General features: G+C 39.8%; 2 protein-coding genes across 2 annotated transcripts in view; both read right to left on the reverse strand.

Moving 5' to 3' along the window:
• Positions 1-67: 67 nt before the first annotated feature.
• LOC121628142 lies at positions 68-12,640 on the reverse strand. The gene is made up of 10 exons (XM_041967067.1): positions 12,442-12,640; positions 9,048-9,793; positions 7,507-7,669; positions 7,306-7,412; positions 6,930-7,075; positions 6,709-6,842; positions 5,922-6,183; positions 4,895-5,196; positions 3,879-3,956; positions 68-701 (listed from the first exon to the last, which is right to left on the reverse strand). The coding sequence occupies exons 1-10, from the start codon at positions 12,473-12,475 to the stop codon at positions 262-264; spliced, it is 2,412 nt and encodes an 803-aa protein (XP_041823001.1). The 5' UTR covers positions 12,476-12,640; the 3' UTR covers positions 68-261.
• Positions 12,641-20,193: 7,553 nt separating this feature from the next.
• sdc3 (syndecan 3) overlaps positions 20,194-24,357 on the reverse strand; it is a 38,893-nt gene continuing 34,729 nt past the window's right edge. Inside the window, exons 4-5 of the mRNA XM_042011321.1 lie at positions 24,059-24,248; positions 20,194-20,915 (exon numbers count right to left, since the gene is read on the reverse strand). Of these exons, the coding sequence (XP_041867255.1) occupies positions 20,749-20,915; positions 24,059-24,248 (357 nt within the window). The 3' untranslated portion in view covers positions 20,194-20,748. The remainder of the gene's footprint in view (positions 20,916-24,058; positions 24,249-24,357) is intronic.

The raw sequence follows: 24,357 nt of genomic DNA on the forward strand, positions 1-24,357 counted from the left end.
GATCTGTAATGTAAAAGTATGCTGGAAATCTTTGATTTAAATAATAAAGAACAAGGTAAAAAAAATAAAAGGTCAGCAGAACAATGAGCATTTATTGCAGCCGAGCTTAAAGCAGCATGATAATGTTAACTTTTCCACTTAAGAGTATTATAATACAAATAGAAAATATAGAGAAATTCTGTCATTTTATTTACAAGCAGTCCAAACATGCAAACATATATACACACACACACACACAACTCCTGTAACTCAAACATGAAGTCAAAAATGTATGGGAGAGAAGTCACAGTGGAAGTGGCTGTGAAGCTCGTGAGGGCTGTCATACTCAGTTTTTACAGAAGGGGGCACTGAAGGACTTTCTGGAGAAGCAGAGCTGACCTGAGAATGCAGAAGTGACGACACCTTGGTTGGGGTACTTTCTGCTGCGAGGTAAGCAGGCCGCAGAGCTGACACAGGTGGGAGGACGGCAGTGATAGTGGTGGTGTGTGTCTGGGTGTGTGATGCATGCTGGAAGTTCGGTTGTGATGGCCCATGGTCCCCGCCTGGGAAGAATGAATTTAGGGACAGGCTGGCAGCAGAGGGTGTCTGGTGGTCTGGAACAGAACCCACGTTGGACGGGTATGTGGGAGGGCATGGAGCACGCTGGTGCATGGCTGGCTGACCGTTATTCCATGGGTACGATGGATATGATGTGAGCCCACCTGGATGTAAAACAAGATTTACAGGTTTACTGAAGACAATATACACAAACACTCATTTTCCTGTTATTCATCTAAAAATAGCTACCTGATCTGCACAATTCTCTTTTTCTGTGTCCCATCATGACTCATTTTCCTCTTTCATCCCTCATTTTCATTGAGCCCAGCAGCTGCAGCAGGTCCTAATTGTCTTATTACACTGCACCTGTCAGCCAGGTTCATTATTATCTTCTGCCAATTAACAGTCAAAACGTTTCCTACTCACTGAAAACTAGCAGTAGTCCAACAATATGTAGCTGAAACAGGTTTTAACCAAGGACCAATTCACTTTAGTGGCCCTCTTCCCCAAAACATAGTCAAGAATCATGGGTAAAATAATATCTAGAGAAAAGTAATATACAGGTGTTTTCCAGTCTGGACTACAGCAGGTTCACACTGGCATTTTATTTTAACATTAAGTCAGCTGATGTCAAAACAAAAACAGGGAAAAAAAAGTTGACTGTATAACATTATAACATGATAAATTTATTGTAAAAATAAAGCATGCAGATGTTGTTGCAACCTAGAAATATTGGGGCAAAATGCATTTTATGGAGATGCCATATATATTCTTGTCAAGCAGACCATTTCAGCACTTTTGTCGAGGATTAATTGTTTTACTTTGATTTATTGTTGTACACATAGGACTGAGTGACAGTACATCCCCTGCCTGCATGCAGTGAGACAGTGTATGTGCATGTATGTGTGCATGTGTTGCTTTTGTTGTGCGTTTATGTGTGCATGTGTTGCTTTTGTTTAACATATACCAGTGGTTACAGCTAGCCTATGTCTTAACTGTCTTCTGAAGACATAGTCCTGTCTGGAATCAGGGGGTAACATCAACATTATGGTAGTGTCATCCCAGGTGTAACAGCAGAATCTCATCATGTCTCATCCTAGCAAGAAGTACAACTTAATCAGGATTTAGTAAATTTGACATTTCTTTGATTTACTACATGCATAGTTTCCTCATTCAAAGACTGCACATTAGTAAGTTTTATGTTTAACGTTTTTACAATGAAACTATTGCACTATAACATCAAAAAGGTCCAATTCTTTTATTTAGATGGCAGCTCTATGTTTCCTTACAAAGCAGTTCTTTGTCAGGCTAAATAAAAACAGCAAGATTTTATAAAGAAGTCGAAATGGTGTCTGGGGTTTGCATGTTGCACAGATAATATAAGCTAGAAGGAACTGGTGGTTCAGACACCTGTACTTCACTGTAATCAAATAATTAATTACTTTAATTAGTATGTTCTTTGTGTGTATCCAGTTCATATTTTAACTAGACTGCATCCCATTTGGTTTTCAGTGTGGACAAAGCTCAGCAGCCATTTCACAGAAGTTGGGAAAAGGCCATGTTTATCATTTGTAATATCTTCTTAATATAAAATTTCGAATGCTAAGTTTGAGGTTTCCTTTATCACAATTTCAGTTCTAATGTGCCAAATAATAAAGCTAATTAATCCATCAAATGTTGTGCCCAAGATGTGAAAGCATATAGCCCTTTTCACACAAGTATACCTAAAAACTGTTAATCTGTTTACGTGATGGCATTCAGTCGTTCCCATATTGGTCATTAACATTCCTCAACATTTATTCACGAAAGAGCCACGATGCATGTGTGGCATTTCAGATTAGGGCTGCCAAGAGTAGTTGATTAGTCATGATTACTTCTGCTATCAAAATAATCAGTGACTAATAATCAATGTTATTGTTTATTTTTTGAAGCTTTGTTTTCTCTCAAAACTCCTGCTATACCTTCTGCTGCCTTGTCTGCCTTTCTGTCCTTGACAAACATGCGCAGTAGTGGCAATCGGGGTCAGCAGTGATGTCACCAGAAAAGTTATGCCCAAACAAGAATATCATTGCAAACCAGCAACTGAACTCCAGAGATTGGGAGCATTTTATGTAAAAAAAAAAAAAAAAAAAAAATCAATAGAAGCATGTGCAATGCAAAATCTGCAAGGTAGAACTTGCCTTCCATGGAAGTACGATGGCGATGCATGAGCATCTTAAAAAGGAAGCACGCTGCAGCACAATCTATTTCTGACAAAGAGGAACAGTTATCTCGGTAAGCTAACTGGCTATTTGGCTGCGAACATTAATGTCAACAGTGAGCTACTAACTTGTATTGATAGCTGTAGCGTTAATAGTAGTGATGGCGATTTCATTACTCTCAGCGCACACGTCATGTGTTTGCTGTAACTTTATAACAATTTCATGTTTCAAAAGGAAATGTGATGACGCTGACGTTTTGTTTTATTACGCTACATTAGTGTTAAAAAACAAAACAAAACATGTGTTCCCCTACAATGGACAACTTACCAAGCCAACAACATGTACACCTTGGCAAGCAAATATCCTAAATGAAGCAGTCTTGAACATGTTGATGGCGGACATGACACCCCTGTCCATGATTGGAAATCAAAGACAATCAAGCAGTTCAACCCACTATACCAGGGGTGGCCAACGTCCAAAAGAGCCACAATCCTGCAGGTTTTCCATTCATCCCTGCACCAACACACCTGACGCAAATTAAAGGGATCCAACAGCCTATAAGGATCTTCACAATGACTCATTAGTTTAAGTCAGGTGTGTCGGTGCAGGGATGCATGGAAAACCTGCAGGATTGTGGCTCTCGAGGACCGACGTTGGCCACCCCAGCACTATACCATAACTACCTACCAGAACAACTTTTAAAATGAAAAGTGAGCTATCTTTATTATTAGATAGCACAAAACACTTCAAGATAACACTTCAAGCTGGAAGCTAATGTTGGTTATATAAGAGCAGCTGCATGTGGGTGCTTTAAGCTACAATTTACATACAATCCAATTAGCTGACTAATCACCAAAGTAATTGGTGACTAGTCGATTATCAAAATAATCATTTGTGGCAGCCCTATTTCAGATTCATGAAAGTTTGGACAGTGCATGACGTGGGCAGTCTATGGCTTTAAGACTAGAATATAACAATCTTTCACAGTTGTCTGTCAACATGTCACTTCACCAGAACAAATCTGATTGGTGTGGAGTGGTGGATGGAACCAGCTTTCTTACAAGTGTTGAAGTGCTGAACTTCATTACTGTAACAGCACACCCATTTATCAACTCAAGAAAAGACTTAAGTTGGTCTCACCTGAGGACCCTGTCTCTGCACCATCACAGCAGTTTGTAGAACCAGCAGCTGCACCATCACACGAAACAGAAAGTCCTCCTAGAGATACAGTTTTCATTTTGCCATAAGAATGCAAATCAAGCTAACAGACAAGGAGCATTGTTTCACAAAGACAGCAGCAGACTGGAGCGGCTGAAATACTGATATGGTCAGACAAAGAGCAGAAACGTCAGTGGTTAAAAAAAATTTCATCTCTTGTTCATTAATCACTGACAGCAAAAAAAATGCCTTGCTGCTGCAGCTAATTACTGTAGAGAAAATCCAAGCAGAGAAGAGTTTGAACAGCACTATTTGTTTATTTAAAATCACAATCTGTGGGAGGATATGTCATATGTCAAATTAACTCACTTCTGCTGTCACTACCTGTCCATTAATCTGACTGCAGCTGTTCACACTTGCACCTTGCTGAAAGTTACAAAGAAACTTTACCAGGTCAGACCTAGTCAGATTGCAATCTCAAAATGTTACTGGAAAAGCACAAAGGATAATTCACATGAGACACTGATATGGTCTGTTTCCACCAGATTATTAGAAAACAATACTCAAGTGAAAAGGGCATATGTTGCTTAAAAACAAGTATATATGGGAGAGATCAGAGATGCTGATAGACTATTTGAACTTGCATTTGATGATGCAGTGATGAGTGTTAACTGAGAAAATATTCACATGGAAGTTGAGTAAAGTACTTTGATGCAGTGCACATCCACATGAGAATTTTAATACCCTGCCATCTGAAGTTGACTTCCACTAAATTCTCTATTCAAAACATTTCTTTTACTTAAATATAATATCTTGGTTTTAGCAAATGATAGGCATCTTTCACTTTACTGTAAGGTTCAAATTAGCTTCAATCATTGCATTCTGACCGTTTTTATTAACAGTATTGTAGTTTATAAGTTGTTGCATGTTTTCTAAAAACCTGTGGTCTGTGTGTTTCTTTTAACCCATAAATGAATCAAAATACATTTCATCCTTACCACGCCGAGTTGACTGGAGCAGAATTTGTCCAGCATTCTGAGACTGGAAGTAGGCGTGCCCCCCAGTGGAGTAAGTCACTACCCCAGTAGAGTTTCCTCCAGGGCCGAAGGTCAGGTAGGAGGCAGGGTTGGAATCAGGAGGGTTGGGGGTGAGGTAGGGGGATGGAGTGAGGTAAGCTACATGGGGTAATGATGCTGGAGGCTGGTGCAGACTGGTGAGGAAAGAGTTCTGGAGGTGGTAAGAGAGATTGTTGTTCTGCTGAGTGGGTGCCTGACAATTCTCCGCAATGTCAAAGAGTGAACTGAGGACAACAGAAAGATCGAATTTGTCATTACACATGAACCATTACTGTGTGCAATTAAGAGTCACTTCAAGAGTTGAGCCAAGGCTGCCGAATTACTGAGACAGTACCCGCATCCCAAGTCTCCTCCACTAAGCAAGTCATCCTGACAGCCCAGATGATCCACCTCATCCTACCTTAAACCTTCATTAATTCACAGTTAGTGTGGTCCTTGCTTGTGAAATAACCTACAACAATATCTAGTCTTGCAACTCTCAGTGGATATGAACAAAGCAAAACTCAAAGATCCACCCCTTGTCTTTTCTGCATTTGCTAAGGCTAAGAACCTATAAGGAAGCACAGTGAGGGGAAGTGCCAGTTCCTGTGCTATCACATAGGAAGACAAAAACAAAAAGGAGCCAAAATAAAAATGTGATGGTCAGAAATAAACTCAGTAACCTCCCATTCTTTTCTCAAACTCTCAATAGCACATGGGAAATAGACACACAAAACATAGTGGAGACACAGTCTGCTGAAAAAAGCAACACCATTTGTCCCAAATTCTCTACTTAGGGCAAGGATATGCAGCAGTATGTATTAGTACTATTTCCAACAATACGCTAAAGTTTTTTCCATCTACTTCTAACAGTGTGTGAGCCTACAATGTCCCTGTCAGCTCTTGTACTTATCTACATTTCAATAATCCTCTAGTATTCATGTCAGTGAGCGCTGAGAACTGGGCTTACCTGGTGTCAGTCTGGAGAGACTGGGTGTCACAATGGGCAAAAGAGGATCCACCCTCCAGAGCATCAAGGAAGAGAGGTGGAGTGTGGGCTAGAGTGTTGAGGAGGGATGGAGTGGGGCTGACAGGGTTGTAGGCTGTTGTGAAAAGAGGGAGGCTGGCTCGTCGCAGAGGGGGAGGGCTGTGCATGGGACGGGGGTGATACTCTGGTAAACTACCCTGAGCTGAAAGCCGGCGTTGGCCCATCTCTCTCCCTCTGCACTGACCTTGAATATAAAACAGAATAAAAACTGAGAAAACAGAAATACTGTCTGGTTTCTAGATAATTTCATTTCTAACATGCAGGCTGAACTTAATGAATAGATTTATACGGCATAAAAAAAAAAATTCTTAGGGAAAATGAGAGAAAATGTACTTGGTTGCTACAAACTAAGTTATTCGGTTGTAAATCTACAGATATCACCTCCAGGAATAAAAACTATAATGCAACACAATACAATTTAGCCAACTGCAACATTTTAGCTGGATAGTCGGCATCTTTGTTTTTGTCAAATCTGCTGTGTAAACATCAGTCTGACAGAAATTAATTACAGGACTGGATTTTAAGTATAAACAGACTTAGGGCTTGTGCGTGTTAATGTTGCAAAGCCCTCAGCTGCTCTGCTACTTGATTATACAGATGTAAAAAAAAAACAAAAAAAAAAAAAACAACTGAGTTTATCTAGTTTAGCTTATTATTATCAGACCCTGTGTAACTCTTCTGAAAAGTGCTTCAAAATATGAATGTTGACCTGGACTGTTGAGACTGGCCAGCAGGTTGTTGTAGATAGGTGGGGTCTGAATGGGCAGTGTAGGAAAAGAGGCAACAGTGGTGATCTGAGGTATGGTGGCAGCAAAGTGGCCAGAAAAAGAATGAGCACTTTTTCTAGAGAGGGAGAGAGTGAGTTAACAAATAAATGACTAAACTAAATATTCTCAATTTAAGTAGTGGACTGGACCAGTAGTGACTTACCTGTTGGATGTGAGTGTGGGCAGGGTGAGATTGATTTTGTGATTAGGACTGCTGCTACTGTATTCAGCTCTACTCTGTGCAGGTTCTACTTTTGCAGTGATGGAGCGTACTTTCCTCCACTTAGCCCTGCGGTTCTGAAACCAGACCTGGAACAAAGAAAGACGGAGAGGAGACAGGAAAATAATGGAAATGAGAAAAAAAGGAGGAGGATTATAAATGGTAGTGTGAGAGCAGAAAATGCTGTGAACAGGATGAGAAGACAGTTAAATCTAATAGACAGGGAGGGAAAAAAATAATTAATTCTTCCTCTTAAGAAGTGTATAACAAAAAAACGTAATTAGAATTTCTCAGAAGGCCAACAGAGGAGGACGACAACCATAATTCTCTGAGGAGTGACGCCGACGGATGCAGCAATGACTTTCCTCTTCTCTGCATCAGGATAATGATCCTCCTGGAACAGGCTCTCTAAATGCTCTAACTGGTCTGCAACCAAGAATTCATACACACACAACCACAAGTCAAATACTTGGAGCGCAGTCTAAATCCGAACATGTCAAAGAACACAAACACTGCTCACCTGTAGTATAGAGGGTTCGTGTTTTCTTTTTTGGTGCAGGTGGTGGTAGGCAGCTGTCCACAGTCTCTAACTCTGGCAGCAGAGAGAAGTTGAGGGCCTGGCCTCGACCCCTGGTGCTGTAGCGGATGGAGCGTCGAGTTGAGTAGACTTCAGCTATCTCCATCTGTCATGCACCAAACCAACATTACCCTTGTGCTCATTAACTTAGTCTAAATTCATTTACTTACTTATATTACTCTTTTAAAAGTGAATTTTCCTAGTATCAAGTGTCAACCATGTTTTCTGAACAGGGAAATGTTCCAAACCACTGAAATCACTGCAACAGGGATTTCCTAAAAATAGAAGTTGGTTCAGTACCTTCAGGACCTAGCAATTAATTTCCAGTGTTGTCTGTGTACATCTCTTTTGTGCTACTGACATGTCTATCCTCAAGGGCTGCAGCATGCAGGTAATGATTTTCTCATTTTTGTGATAATTGGTTGGTTCATTATAAAAAAATATCCACTGCAATTATCCAGAGCCCAAGGTGGTCTTTAAACTGCTTACTTTGTCAGTCTAAAACCCAGAGGTATCAAATTCAACTCAATTTAAATAAGAAAAATCAGCAAATACTCAGATTTGGTAAAGTTGCCGCCTCATGTCTTTTTGGGAAGAAGTGAATTAACTGATCATTTATCAGAATAGCTGGTGTTTAATACCTCAATAATCAAACTACAAATTCAAGGCTGAGCTCCCATGTATATTTTTTCATATCAGCAGTGTATATGAACCAACACCATGAATTCTTTGGTAAAGATGTTGCAAAGCAAGCAGTGCTTTCTGATAAGACTTGATTTTGTTGTGAACTGCTGAGGCCTGAAATCAGGGGATGAGAAAATTCTTGCTGTTTTTTTTAACCAGGACTTCATCTATGCTTACTCACAAGTCTGTAGAGTGAAAAGAAAAACACGCATGTTTAACTGATACATTTCATGGAAAAGACAGTTTGTTGCACTGAAAAATGACTTAATGCAATCAATGCTTAACTTTCTGCTTACATAGCTTTATATATGGATATTTTCAACAGTGTGTAATGCTTCAGTGGAGCTCCATCACCCACTGATATCCCAAAGCAGCCCAATATTCAAATAGCCTTTGCACAGGTGCATCATTAATAACGGAGGGTTGTAGGTGTGCATCATCTCATGGCACGTTAAGCAGCAATTATACATGGCAAATTAATTATTAGAAACCTGTTGATTTACTAAAAACATGCATAATGCACACCTTGTGCGCAGCAGCCAAGCTGGAAACCCACAGAACTTTACCTTCGTCTAGAAAAACACAAACTTTATATAACGTTTGTGACTACTAAAATAGATTAGCAGACGTGGAGAAAATTTCCACAAAGGAAAAAATATAAATATTTAGTGTAAATGTTTCAGTTGGATTGAGATCATACAGTGTTGAGGGTGGAGTACTTATTTTAAAGAAGAAATACCAGGAAAATATACAAGTTACATTTATTAAGTGTGTTTAGGGAAGCAAATGAATTCTGTCACCTCGAGAGGCTGTAAGGCCTGCTGGGAGAGACTGGGGGGAAGAGGGGAGCTGTGGGGTCGTTTCGTCCCATGTGGTTGAGGAGGTGCAGGTGGGACTGGCACTGAAGGCTGTGAGGAGCACAGCAGGGGAATGGGGGCTGGAGGACAATAAAGCCCTGTCTCCCCAAATTCCAGGTAGACTGGGTCAGATAAATCACTACTGTTTATCAAGCCAACAGAGGGCTCAGACAAAGCCAAATCTTCATCTAAGCTCATCATTGGCACCTCCTGAATCTGACTTTTCTGTTCCTCATCTAACCTCTCACTGGCATCCTTTACTCCTCTCCTATTTCTGACCTGCTCACATTTCTTTTTACCGCGCCCCTTTTTTTTGCCCTTCTTTTGCTCATCTTTCTCTACTGAACTTTTTGTTTTGCTAATCACTTGCTTATCAGCAATCATTTCCTTGGTGCCCTCAATCTCTTTGCTCTCCATCTGGACATCTTGTGCCAACTCCGCTTCCAGCCTACCCTCGCCATTCTCCTGCTCCTCCTCTCCCTCTATGGCCTCCTTCTCTAATACAGCTGTATTTTTTCTTTCCTCCTTCCCCTTATTCCTCTGTTTGCACACCATTTCCTCTCGTGCCTTCTCATCCTCTCTCTGATTAAACACCCTCTCATCTTCTTCAATCGTCCTACTGGTTGTTTTCTTTTGGGTATCCATTGTTTCCAAACCCTGCACTTCTTCACACAGAAGGCTTGGACAGTCTGCAACAGAGAGGAGCAAGAATAGTATTTAACTTTTATACATGTCACTTATGTCACTCATCTGTACTTCACCCCTGGACAGTGGAACTTAAAGCTAGGTACACACATGAGGATATTTTTAATCTGATGATTTTTCATCTGTTCGAGACCTCACACGTGAAGATAAAAAAATCTGGCATTTAACAGTTTTGATCATACTGTGTGTGGTGGGCTCCGATAATCTCATCACAGTACAACACACACATAACGATGCTGTCCCGCAACTGATCTACAATCTAGTCCTCCAAGCCAGAAATCTCCTGGCTCTCCTTATCTTTGGTTAGATCAAAAGTGATCCAACAAAAATGAAGAAGAAACTTAGCAACAACTGGAAAAATGAAGAAGAACCATGGCAACAACCAGAAAACACAACACCTAGCATTGCAGAGGACATACATAATGAAGTAATGATGGCGGTCTTGCAACTATTATTAACAAAAAAATCTCAAACTGAAAAAAAATAAATAAATAACAGACTGGAGACAGCGTGAACATGGACTTTATATCCTTTCTTATTCCCCAGCCAGCTTGCTCTCTGGTTGGCTACATTTTGTTCTACATCACAATCCACACAGTGACAACTCCGGAGTTGTCGGCTTTCCACACACATGAAGACTTTTAGTTGTAAATATTTAACTTCAATACTTCCGATTGTCGGCCACGACCCATTTTGGAGCCGATTGTCGGGAAAAAATCTGCTTTTAACACACCTCAGACAAAATGATAATTTTATAGGAAAATCTTATAAGACTCAAGATAATCAGGCGTTTGCCGTCCTTGGTCGGGAAGGGGTAAAATCGGGACAAAAACAGCCCAATAATCTCTGTGTGTACCTAGCCTGAGTGATTCAGTGATAAAAAGGTTTTACTTTTGCACCTTCATTTGTTTCATTTTGTGGCTCGCTGGACAATCACATTCAAATAACAGTACTTACTGTCTTTCAGCCACTTCTTCAGGCGCTTTGCTTTTTCCCATAATAGGCGTTTTTGATACATCAATTTAAAATTCTTCTGTACCAATAATCAAAACTTGATTATGAAGCAATTAAAAGGATATGACCAAAAGTTAGACCAAACCAATGTATATTAAAGTCTACTGATTGAATAATTATCCCTCGTACAGTAGTTACCAACAGACAAGCAAATAAGGACAAAGCATTAAACATATGAATTGATGATGCTTGTTGCAATGTAGCAGTCAGTTTTTTTTACACACCTTTGTTTAGTGTGTTACTAACTGTGTGGCTAAGCAAGTTTACAAACTATACCTTTTTTTTCCATGAGAATTTGTTTAACTAAAAAATGAAATAACTCAGCACAAAAAATAAGGAAATTTGTGTTTGGTCAATTATTTACCTCTTTAATAATATCAATTAGCCACCTTTAAAACAGGGTATAACTTGTAAAGATCATGTTTTGTGGAACGAGCAACACAGATAAACACGTGGTTAGTGCCCCACAAAAAAAAATCTAATTTCGACATATCAGAATGAGATACAGCCTCCTGTCTGGTCTTGCTGATGATAGACAGATATTTTGTTGTGGTCCACTCCAAATGCCCTCCACATAGCCAGATTAGGACTGCCCATCTCAGTGGTAATCTTTACCACATGAATTCCTACGGAAGCTGTTTACTCAATGATGTCCAGTCTGACTGGCTTCTAATTTGCCACTTAAATGGTAAACAACCACTTTGTTACAACTTGTGCTTCCTGTCAGCATGAATGTGCTGCTGCTCCTGAATGCCCTGGTAAAGCTTTCCTGTTCCTCGCTGCAACTCCAGGCTTGGTGTGATTACCATCTCATCCAGATAGCACACATTCCCTCTCCATCTCTGTGAGGCTCTATAATAAAATGTTATACTGTATGTTTGGTTGAAAGCTTTGTATTTTTGTAGACCAGACAAACTAGTTGTCATATATATGGTATTAACCAGAAAGTTCAGTTTGCAGTCTCGCTTCTGTCGAAAGTTTAAAACTGTGATAACGGTCGTGTCTCTTCTAATTCCAAAATTAAAACTTTGATCAAATACATTGTCAGTGCACTAATCAATGCACATTATTGTTCACTATTGAGGGAAAATTGCGAGGATTTTTAGTTATTTTTGTTTGCTCTGCCTCCCGCCAGAAGCCGTTCAAACCAACTGACAGCAGTGAGCTGTTTGGTACTTTAGAGGGCTTCATGAGGGCGCGTGAGGGCAACTTCAAAGAGTGTTGTAACTTTATATTAAATGCCACCGGATAAAAACCTGATAACGTCGTTCTCAGGAGCTTCAGTTTGCAGTGGCTTAATTAATGTCCCAGCTGCACAGAGCCTCGTGTCACCACACCTGTCCGTTAATTAACTCCGCGGGGCTAGCTGCAGCTAAACTAGCTAACTTGTCCCCGTCTCCAAAACCCAGGTCGTGAATGTTAATAACTGTGTTTAAAATTTTCTCTGTGGAGCTTAACATTACGCACACAGGAACTATGTGAGCTTTTAAAAGAACGAGGGAGGGAGAGAGAGTCTTTAAAAGTTCTCAACGTCATAGAAGTTGGGGCAAAATTGTGGCTGGCAGGTGAAAATGCTAAAACTTGCCAATAAACCAATAAAACAATTAAGAGCCCTTACCAAAGTCTTCAGCTACATCACAGTCTTCATCCATAGCGACTCGTACCGCCGTCAAAACCAATAATCTGGTGATAATAATCAATTAAGCTACAAAGGGTTGTGAACTTCTAACCCTGAGATTTGCTGAGGTTGATTGATTACATCCCTCAAGCGCAGCAGCAGTGCAGCTGTGGAAAATGATCACGTGAGGAGTCAAAGTGAAGCAGCCAATCATTAGCTACGTTTACATGGAGCACTTTTAATCCGATCGAACGTCCAATCAGAATAAAAACGTGTCATGTAAAGACGTCAGCTCAGGATCAGAATGAAAATAACCATGTATACGCTTATTCCGATGGTTTTGAGGTGGATGTTGTCACTGTCATGCTTGAACGTTTTAGGGAAGACTAGCAAAACAAAGCGGGACTGTTTGTTAGAAACTGACTGAGTTAAGGAATATTGAGCATTTTGAAGGTCAACAAACTTTCTTTTAAACTAGTAGGCACTGCGCATGTCAAAAGCATTAAAATCATATTAAATCTGTCCATCATGTAAATACAACTGATCGGATCATTTTATCCGGCGTCCATGTAAACATGTCACCTGGAATCTCCGATCAGATTGATTTCAATCGGATAGATGAAATAGTTGTCCTTGTAAACGTAGCTACTGAATCATAGAACAAATCCAATAAAAACTGGATGAAATGTAAAGCTGTTCATAATGGGACTTAGCGTTATGGAAAATTTATTTAGATTATCTAAATATGTCTGAAATTGTATTATATGTTTATTATTATTATTATTATTATTATTATTTACAGTCAGTACGAGTAAACCAACACAAACGATGTGAACACATCCAGCAGATGTTAAATATACTCCTGAATACAAATTACATTTTTAGCTGCTTCCTCACAAAAAAAAAAAAAAAAAAAAAAGGATGTGTAGAACAACATGTAATAGCAGGATGTAATGCTTGTTTAATACAATATGTTTTGCATGGATAGGTCTAAGAAAAAATTTTAATGGGAGTCAGGCAGGAACACAGATGAGAAAAAGGTGGCATGTGTAAATGAGCTCTTAACAAAGTAAAGTTTTATTCATGAGGAGAAAACCTTGCTTTAATTGAGGCAAATCAGCAATTTTATCAGTGTTTTGTCAGCATTATTGGCTGTTTAACATTTTGTGATTTTATGACCTTTACATCCTTTTCATAAAATGTAAAGTTTGGACAGAAATATTATCACCCACATAGGCAGTAGGTGAGATGATTAATGCTGCACTATGATCAAGAGCAATGGTATTGTTAATGGGGACAACATAAAGTGCTTTACATGCTGCACTTGGACATCTGAGGTTTACCCAGGTTTTACACTGAATGTGTGTTAGAATTTGACTGTTCTTCTCCATTCTCTGATCTGGTGGGCAACCCTTTAAACTCTCCTCTTGTACTGATATTGAAACAGATTTTTCTAAAGATGACCACCAGATTATTCCATCTGCTATTGTCATTGTTATATGTTATATTCAAGGCACCACAACACAATTAAACAGTGATATGTCTGCTTTTACACAAATATAAATAAAAAGTGCCGACTTACATTCTGAATATTTCTATTTCTTTAGTCTATATTGGATTTACTTTGGTGCACAATGAGGGGTGTATGTTGAGTCAGGTGTACTTCAACAATAATCCACAGCTTAATTAGACACGCATGAAGCCAATTGCCAGCAGGGAGTGGAACTTACTGGTGTGGGGAAAAAAGTGAGTTACAAAAATATGCACTATTAACATATTCAAAGCAACTGGGTTTTGATGTAAATTCCCTCTGAATTTCAGTACTTTGTTTGTGTAGCTGAAAAGGCCAGGTTAGGCTCCAAGTTACTTCTTCACTGGTGCAGTTGTTCCTCTCTTACCCACCAGATGGGGCACTGACTGGACCCTTAAAACATCAGCCTGTTCCAACTCCACTGTTCAGCCTTCTGTTCAACCTACTCAATAAGACTCATACACTCACATCAGCCCACCAGCTAAAGCCAGGACAGTTTGCTGGCTTCAGCATATCCGGGTGGGGGGCATCTGTAAACATTTTTACTCCTCCACATCGGGTGACCTTGGTCTCATCTGTTTTGATGATGAGAATGCAAACTGAGGACTTAGACTGATTTCCTTCCCTGTGTGCCCACAAATCCCCATGGACAATTTAGGAAATTATTTCAGAGCACAGTACATTATCATCTGAAGACTTGGAAAAAATATATCTCTGTTTTTCCCTGGAGACTCTCCAGAGTTAAGCAAGTATAAATTGTATGTAAGAAGCTGTAATCATACATATTCATGTGCATTAGAGCTTGAGAGATGTAGCAATAAGAGGAACAGGGTTGTGTTTAATGTCATTGGGTCAGAAATGGTATGTAGGCTAAGCCAATGCTGGTGTGTGATAACACAGAGGGAGACTCTGTGTCTGCACAAGGGTCAGTTTGAATGTATGTTACCAAAATATATTTATCTGCTGTTTCAAGTACTCACATTTCAATCCAGCATGACTGGGGGCGTGCTGCTGAAGCTCAAGGATTTAAAGGAGAAGTTAACCAACAATACGAAAAGCACATTTCTTTAGAAACCTTAAAGTTTTACAGACTAATGTTGGCTTTAAGCTTCCAGGCTTTCAGCGTATCCCTGAAATTTCCCCTTACACACCAATACAAATGGAATTTCCTTTGTAATGTTGACAGCATAGAAAGAAATTACATTTAAATAATTCAACAGTAGCATGTGTTTCCAGCAACAACATCCTGGAGGATAAGCCACAGAGCGCAATAACAATTGTCTACACTGGAACCAGGAGGAGTTGTAATGTTGATAGCTTGTTCACTAGATCAGACCGAGACAGAAATCAGATGTTTGTAAATGTTTCTTAAAATCCCTGCATGTTTTAGTTCTTTCCAACTCCAGCACACCTAATTCAGATTAACTGAACTGCTTGTCAAGTTCTTTGAAAGTCTTCTAATGAATCATTCGAGTCAGGTGTGTTCAAGTATGGAAACCTCTAAAACATGCAGGGCAGTGGTCTCCAAGGACCAGGATTGAGAAACATTGCTCTATAATCAGGTTAGGTGTCTAAAAAGTGCTTCAACTAAAGTTTTTTCTGAGTCCGTGCAATTAATCAGATTCAGAAAACTTTATTTATCCCATACGGACAGTTCATTTGCAGCTTACCACAGACTCCAGTCAATATTCCAAGTGCAATGTGTAGGCATGAATCCAGACCCAGCATGTATGAGGTAATTGGAAAAAACACTAAATAATAATAATAATAATAATAATAATGACAATGAGAGACTCTGGACAGTTTGTCATTCTGAAACATAAATACATGCAGGCTTAACTATTACCATTCACAATCACATCTGCAAGTAATTAAATGTTATTAGTTTCCCTCATTTGAATGTGAGAAGAAAGCAAACAGTCACAAGGATATGCACTCCTTGCTGAATGAGTCTGGCTGACCCATCCATTCGACCCCTAGACCTTGCTGCTGTGAGGTGCATGTTAAATCCACCAAAAGCAATTCTTCATTAAGTGAAGGCAGAATTACAAACTGCAGAAGCTTTTGTGTATGTATATATATATATATATATATATATATATATAAGCATGCCTTGCCTATCTTGACCCCGAGAGGCTCTAAAATCCCATTGTTAATTACATAGTAATTAGTTCTGGTATTTTGATTAATGGTTCATTTGTTAGAAAATTAATTCCACTAAAGTACAGTATTGCTTGTGTCACTAGCAAATTATTGTTTATTTTTTCTTTTTAGCTGCAGTTAGCAAAGAAACACTGAATAAAAAGTATTGTTGTGTGCATTTTTTCTGGCTGCATTTGGTGTTGTAGTGAGTTCATATTTTGCAATATCTACTGTTATCTCACTGTGAGGATGTTTAGGATTTAATTCTGCTCTTTAGCTGGAGCTTCTTTTTGTGGAGTTTGCATATTTTCCCCAGTGCATGTGTGGGTCGTTCAGGGGCTCCTGCATCCACCTATAACCTTGGCCTTGGGTCTCCATTAAAGTGTCTAATGTTGTATTTCACTATATTAGTTCTGTGTAAACTCTCCTTCCTTGGAGTGTACAGGTATATTTATTTTAGATGAGATTAATATAATGGCAGGTAATAACTTTACATAAAGACAAGACGTGGGGGAAGAACACAGTTTCCAGTTTTTGTTCTTAGTGTATTGTATTGTACTCACTAAACAAAAGAGATATTAAATATTTCCTCCTTCTCTGACTAGCTGCCTTAAGTTTTACATTTTCTAAACCAACATGAAAATCGTAACATCTACATCCAACTTAGCATATTAGTTTTTGGTCAATTATTTATTTCTCTCCTTTTGGTCCAACTGATGTTGTATTATACATTGTTGGAAAGCCTGATTAGTCACCTTTACAATGAGATATAACTTGTAAGGATTGAGCTTCTGTGAAAGCAGCAACACAGCCAAATGTGTGTAGTGCCACCAAAAATTGTGCCAAAACTCCCCTGCAATATTCTTTTTTTGGAATTATTTTTGTCTGAAAAGTGATTGATTGATTGATCCTGACTGACAAAATTTCGGAATAAGATTGTGGAGCCAGTGGTGATTCCATATCTCCTGAATGTGGGACTTAATTCCATCCTCCGGGATGACAATGCTCTACCCCACAGTGTATTTCCAGAATTTGAGAGTGGAGAGGATGCTTGGGCCTGTCGTGAGTCCAGATCTCAACCCAGTTGAACACTTTTAAGATCAGCTTGGCTGTGCTGTACCTGCCAGAGTGACCAGTACATCCACACTGGCTGACCTTCATCAACTCCTAGCTGAGGAATGGGATGAAATCCCACAGCAAAATGTGACCTGACTGGCGACCAGTATGAGGAGGAGCTGCCAAGCTGTTGTGGCTATGTATGGATCGTTTACATGCTTCTGGGGTCCCTGACCACATGCAAAAAATAGCCATTATATGTAGTTTATTTTCCTTTTTACTGTGGGAAGGAGCAATCATCCAAACCACCAAGCAACTCAAAACAAGAGTAAATACCAACATAAGAATATTGCAGGCGATTTTAGAGTCAAGTAGTGTCCATTTTTGGGGTCACTACGGACACATTTAGCTATGTTGCTCGGTTCACAGAAGCACAATCCTTACAAGTTATGCTTCATTGTAAAGGTGAGTAATCAGTCATTGTAAAGCACAACTTCAAGTGGTATTATAAAAGGGGGAAAATAACTGACCATATACAAATTGCCTTACTTTCTGTGCTAGGTGTGTATCCAGCTCTGGACAAGTTTTTTTTTTTGACCTTAAGCTTATTTTGGAGACTTTGATATGAAACCTAAACCCTCAAAACTTGGCTTCTTTTCTCATAAGAAGCAGTCTTGAAATACAGCCACCAAAACTTAAGTGACAACACAAAACTTCATCCAAAACGTTCATTGTGGTTTCAGTGTGATCAAATGTACAGATTGGAGAGTAAAATCAGACCCATAAGGATGACCGCAGGTTTGTCAGACAGCCGTTAGCAATACCCTTCGTCCTCTTTAGTCTATATGTGCCATACAGACACAGTCAGACAAGGATAGACACACTTACTTAAAAAAAAGACAAAAGATAAAAGGTTTACCCAATCAGGTTTTTATTTGGAACAGAGTGGCAGATTAGTGACAGGGCGGTGGCGTGGAGGATCCGCCTCCTCTCGCTCACTCAGCCAATGACAGAAACTCAGCCTTAAAAAAATGCAAATGTATAAAAACAGGAATGGGAACAGCAAACATAGAGAAGTGTAGCCTCTACTGGGCTTCACGTACACTCACACACACACTCACACATGCATACCTAGACTCACACACACATACAAATTTAACCCTCTTTCTCACACACTCGTCGTATTTGGCTACGCAGGCTTAGATGGGTACAAACGCACAACTTTGACAGTCACTTTAGAAAAGACAGTACGTGTTAAGATCATTCCTGCCTGTGAGAAAGTGGCATCTCGTCTGTCCGTCTGTCCTCAGACAGACAGGTAGACAAGCCAGACAGACAGTGAGAAGACACAGTCAGTGTGTGTGATAGCCACTGTGAGGGACGAGCTGTCCCACATTCAGCAGTGAACAGACAAAACACACACACGCCTAGACAGGCTAGTGTAGTGTACACAAGAGTCTGCTGTGAAATACCAAGGTGAAGCAGTCATGTACACACACACATACATACAGGTGGCAGGTTTAGATGAGGTGTCGACACACACACGTTCTCACACTGGTGAGGTGGGATGGCCAGTGATTTAACACACAGGAGTGGAGGAGGTGTGTTACCCGTCTGTGGAAGAGCGTGAGAACTGCTGGAGAAGGTAAACACACACTCGACCACAGTACATTCCAATTTCAACAAACCCCTCTTTTCTTTAAAACACACTCGCACACACGGACAAAAATACACAGGCGCACACACACACACACATCCAGAAGAGTATAGTTATGACTCCCATGCATTTTGTTCTACAGTACTGAGTATAAGAGAAGCTACTAGCCCAGTCGCACTGGTGTGGTTATTGTTACAATCTCTTACATAGAAGCACATGTTACCTTCCTGTTACCTTTCTCTCCTCTTCACCTTCCCTAAAAATGGTCCCACTGCAGGTGAAAGTTGACTCCACATATCACTTTCCTCTCATCACTTTTTGCCTCAGTTAATGCATGTAGGAGCAACTTCCTGCTGTATGCATGCTTGTTTTTCATTTAAAAGCCTCTCAAGCCTCCCGGAGGCCCCTCCCATCTCCAAACAGAGCCAATCAATGGTGGAGGAAAAAAAAACAAAACAAAAAAAAAACAGCAAGACATGCAAAGGGTCTGTAAGGGAGGGAGGGAAATATCTAATGACATGATGACTGAACATGTAGTTGTGCTTTTACACAAAACAGACCAAACTCTAAACCACCAGGCAACCGATTAAAAACTAATCAATAACATACGGAAACCACCTGATCTCGCTCCAACCACGAGTGATGACTACCACAATGATGATGAGGGGTTTGATATGTGTTCTAATGATATGATTTACAGTGGAGTTAAAGTCTGTGTGGTGTGTTTAAATGCACAGCAGGTTTCACGTCTGCAGCTGTGTGTGCGTGCATGTGACAAGAGCACAGCTCATCTAAGATGATGACGGATGTGATGGATAAAAACTCTTCATGATCATGCAGATGGTTAGTGACGCCAGAAAGGATACGCTGATATTTACAAATAAACTTTTTTAAACTGCTAAATACACATCCTCCTGTTTAAGTGTTATTATTATCATTATTATCATTATTATGGTTTTATTATTATTACTCACCATCCAGCCCAAAAACATTGATATATTATTGATTATTATTACTATCCATAACTAGTCTTTGTACAGCTTAGAAGAGCCGAAGGGTCGCCAGCTCGCTGTGAGCAAACCTCGTTGCGACTGTCGAGTGTTTCCACAGTGGCTCCTTAACGTTGTGAAACACAGCAAGGGTTGAGCACCATTTTCTGGTTGGCCAAGCAGAGCGAGAGGTCGGAGCCACTTTCGAACAGATGCAAGCGTGCATGTGTGTAAGCTTGTGTTTATGTGGCTGTATGCATGTGTGTTTGTCTGTATTTGAGCACCAGAGGTACGGAAGGCACAAAAGAGACCTTTCCTCTCACCTTTGACCCTGGGCTCTGTGCAGCCAACCAGACGCGCTGTGGGGTTTTTTTTTATAAGTTTTTTTTTTTGTTTGTGGGGGATGATGGGCAGAGTCAAGCCCGGCATTTGTCTTATTATCTGTGTGCCTCAGCTTGCTCCGCCGCCTCCTCTCCTCTCTCCTTTAGGCCTTTTTATTTTCTTCGTAAAAACTGAAGAGGAACTTTTTTTTTGTATGTGTTGGAAAACACAGGTCAAGAGAAGGTTTTGTTTTTCTTACAAAATAATCATATTATTACATACAGAACAAGAGAATTTGTAGAATATTAATAACAACATTTACTTTAAAAACATCTTGTGTGTGTATGCTATTTTTCTGAATATATTTGTATGTATTTTCCTTGTTTTGTCCTCTTTTTTTTTCCATTTTCATTGAAAAGAAAGTCCCCAGAGAGAAAGGCGTTCTCAAGTGTTTTGGAGACAAGAGGAGGGGGAGGGATGAGAAGAGGCGAGCAAATAGGGGGGAAGCGATGAAGAAGAGGAGGAGGAGGGGAGGACTTAAGAGTATCTTTCTCTTTCTCTTTCTCTTGTTTCTCCCCCGGTGTGCGGCGTGTCTCTCTGCCGTGCAAGTGTTATGCGTAAAACTCCTCCTGCTTGTCTGGTTTCTGGTAGGTGACGGTGGCCTGTTTGGGTTCCTCCAGCGTGTAGCTGCCCTCATCCTTCTTCTTCATCCTGTACACCAGCAGCATCACCAGGAAGGCGGCAAACATGGCACCCACGACACCTCCCACTATCACAGCTGGAGCAAGAAAGAAACAAATCAGTGGCATCAGGCTTGCTGTGGATTAGATGGTAAAGCTGCTCAGAAATACACAAAGACTTAAGTCCTGCCAAGGGTTCTAAACTCAACACATTTTAATAAACTTCTACTCTGAAAGCACTGCAAATCTACGACAGCATCACTACCACTTTGGTGCTTAGGGAAAACTGAGGAGCCTTCTTTGCCAACATGTATTCTGTGAAGCTAAAAGTTTGGTGGTAACTTGGAGTCCGGATAGTTAACTCATGTAAGGTGGTGCCTCCGATCAGCAGAAGCTGAATTTTCTACCTCTCTCTGCTCAAATCCCTATAAACTCATGCTGTGAGTAACAAACTTATGTGTGGCTGTCAAAAATGGCTGTTAAAAATCTGCAACAATGACAAAAATTATGCTAAAGCTGAAAAAAAGAAACTTTGCTATCATTAAGTGAGTGTGAGGAGTGTCTGTTTCTGCTTTGTTCCACTAATGCAGGGGTACTCTGCTGCAATGCAAAGTTGCACTTTTACCTCAAAATTAACTTCAGAAAGGTTTTTCACCAGACTTTTCCCCACTTTTTATAAATGAAAAGTTTAATCAGTTATTAAATTAGATTCCATTGTGTCCCTGGCATGCAAAACAGCACATATTTACTATCTTTGGTTTTACTGTAAGAGATGCCTATAATATCAAATGTTCACTGACACCAGCTTTGCAATATTGATTTTAGTCATGGTAACTGCGGAAAGGGTCCAATGATTTTAAAAATGGCATCAAAACAAAGCGCAATAATTTCCAAATGACTTAAATGCTTTAAATTTGCAGTCTATCAACTGCTGAAAGTAAATAACATGTTATAAAAAGCTGTGAAGGGATGTTACCTCTTCTTTTAACAGCTCTTTCAGTCTTAAGCAAAGTGTTTTCCCAATTTGTATTTGATGCAGGATTTCAGTAGTTTACAGCCTCCTTTGTCATATCTCTAATTTCATAATGATCCAAATGTTTTTATAGTCACAGATTTTGACTTGACAAGTGAAACTTTCTGATTTTGTTGTCTTATTGGATTAAGCAAGACCTTCCCTTAGAAAAAGAAAAAAAGATGTCATCGGGATGACAGCATATTTCCTCCAAAAATGACCTTTTATAGAATCTGTGATCAATGATCATCTTCACAGATGTAAGTTATCCACACCACAAGAGCTACAGCACTCCCATACCATAGATTTCACAATTTATAGAAATAATTTAAAGTCATGTTAGGTTTTTTTCTTGTTAACCTGTCTGTAATCTGCTGAGTTGCTTTGTTTTTCTATTTTATGTGTTGCAAGATGTTGCTAGCCAAATCATTCATCGACACAATGGCAGGGGATTTCTACTGGGTTTCTGCAGATCATAACCCCCAGAGTGAGAAAGGTCAGACAGCCTTTATGTTCTCTAGACCAGATGAAGAGCGCGCTTGCAGCTGTTGGTGGGTGGAGATGCTTCCAATGTCATATTAGCATATTTATACATCCTCATTTGCTGAATGAATAAAGATGTGTGGTCACTCTTGAGTTTTTTTTTTATGGTAAAATGGTAAAAGCACAATTTAAAGGAACATATTTATTTTTATTGGACTATTAACTGCTGGGGTTGTGCTATAGGGTTTAATTTCAGCTAAACATATGTAAATTTTCCCTTTGCATCTGTCTATCTTAAATTAATCTCAGGCCCAAATAAGTTGGTGGCATTTCTGAATCTTTTCATACTCTGGCTGAGTTTTAATTAGCATTTTGGAAGCAAAAAACATGAACACTGTTAGTGATTTTTAAGCGTTTCTGTACCCATGCAGAGATTTCCAGCACAGAATTGTGTCTGTTTTTGGTTAAAGGATTCCTGAAGAGGTGAAGGCCAAGTCCAGTAATTACTGGTTTTTAGGTGTCCTTTACAGAATTTTTCCAGATTTTCTGAGCCTTTTATAATATTGCGTATTATCAATAATGAAATTTGAAAAATTTGTTGCAGTTTTATGTTATTTGTTAACAGTCTTTAAAGAGTCTTTTCACACTTGTGGTGCACCCTTTACAGCTTTTACAAAGACCATTTCTGGCATCAAATAATAAAAAAAAGTAAAAGACCTTTAATAAAACAAACTATTGATATGAAGGCTATGAGTTGCAATAATTTAAAAATGTAAAGCTGTAGATAAACAAACTCTACAAGATTGCACAACTATAATATTTGACTTTTTATAACTAGGAAACTCTTTTACGGTAATGTTTGGGAAAGAATCTACATGGAAAACTAAAGAAACAAAAATGAATGAAAAGGAGATGGTAAATTCCTGCACCTTCTACAACACTACATTAACAGAAAACAACAAATACAGCAGCCATTTTCACACAGCGGACGCACTATTAATGGCACTATTAGTGCCAAAAAGACATCTTTGTTTAGGCAGAGGGACACTCTTTGGTTGTTCATATTGATGAGACAAAAGCAATTCAGCTTCCATAACTAAAGAACAGGACGTCCCACCTTGAACAGGCAGTGTGAAAAGGGCTTCAGACTATGGGTCTATGACACTACATAGCACTGACATGTGATGTGTCTCTATCACAATCTAGCCTAAAAATCTGTTGCCTCCTGCTCTTTACCGATTATCAGGAAATCAGAAAACACCACCGCCAGCAGTCCACCAATCAGAATAGCTGAAGGAGAGACAGAGAGCCAGTCAGGTCAGGCAAGTTGGCTGCTCCCTCACTTTCTACAACAGCTCTTTGGGATGAGAAGAAGGGGCACTTGAAAAGAAATTGGATTTGCCCAGAGGAAAAGGATGAGAAAAAGCAGGAAGAAAGGAGGGGTTGAACAACCAAAGAGCAGGATTGCTTGTTCTCAGCAGGTCAAACGGGGCTAAGCAGCACATTCACTTATGGTGATGAATCTGCACTATGTGAACCCATGATAATGTCAAGTTATCTTAGCTGTCCCCAGAAAGCAGGAAAAGAATACAGGAGGCAACGGGGTGTTTGTCTGGGGGGGTGGGGGTGGGGGGGTGTGATCTGTTGATCTAAAAGGTGACATGGCTTATTTGACAGAAAGTCAGAATGACAAGCAGTTAGCAAACAGAGCTGAAAGCTGGGACAAAAATCCAAACATATTCTCACCTATCAAGACTTCTTTCCTCTCCAGGATGTTCCTCTGTGGGAGCTGGGCAGCAGGACTACCTCTATCCACTGTGTTGCCTACAAAATCGGGATCCACAGGCATTACACCTTGACCAAGACCATTCCGGCGATCCTCGCGGATTTCAAAATCTCCACTTGGTCCTGCAGCACCCACCTCATTGTTGCTCTCCTGAGAAAGACACAGGAAAGTAAGACTTAGAGGAAATTTACATTTGATGTAATCACATTTGTTCCACAAAGTTGCTGCACTGAAACTTATCCAAACCAACACAGAGAAC

This window comes from Melanotaenia boesemani, chromosome 17, assembly GCF_017639745.1.
Source record: "Melanotaenia boesemani isolate fMelBoe1 chromosome 17, fMelBoe1.pri, whole genome shotgun sequence".
NCBI classification, from domain to species: domain Eukaryota; kingdom Metazoa; phylum Chordata; class Actinopteri; order Atheriniformes; family Melanotaeniidae; genus Melanotaenia; species Melanotaenia boesemani.

What these genes read in the sequence shown, in the direction of transcription:
- LOC121628142 (XM_041967067.1), bottom strand. Translation starts at nt 12,475, where the DNA reads ATGGATGAAGACTGTGATGTAGCTGAAGACTTTG. An exon ending in TCTCTCCAGACTGACACCAG is followed by an intron (nt 5,197 to 5,921) that starts GTAAGCCCAGTT and finishes TGTTGTCCTCAG; the next exon opens with TTCACTCTTTGACATTGCGG. An exon ending in GCTCCAGTCAACTCGGCGTG is followed by an intron (nt 3,957 to 4,894) that starts GTAAGGATGAAA and finishes CTGTATCTCTAG; the next exon opens with GAGGACTTTCTGTTTCGTGT.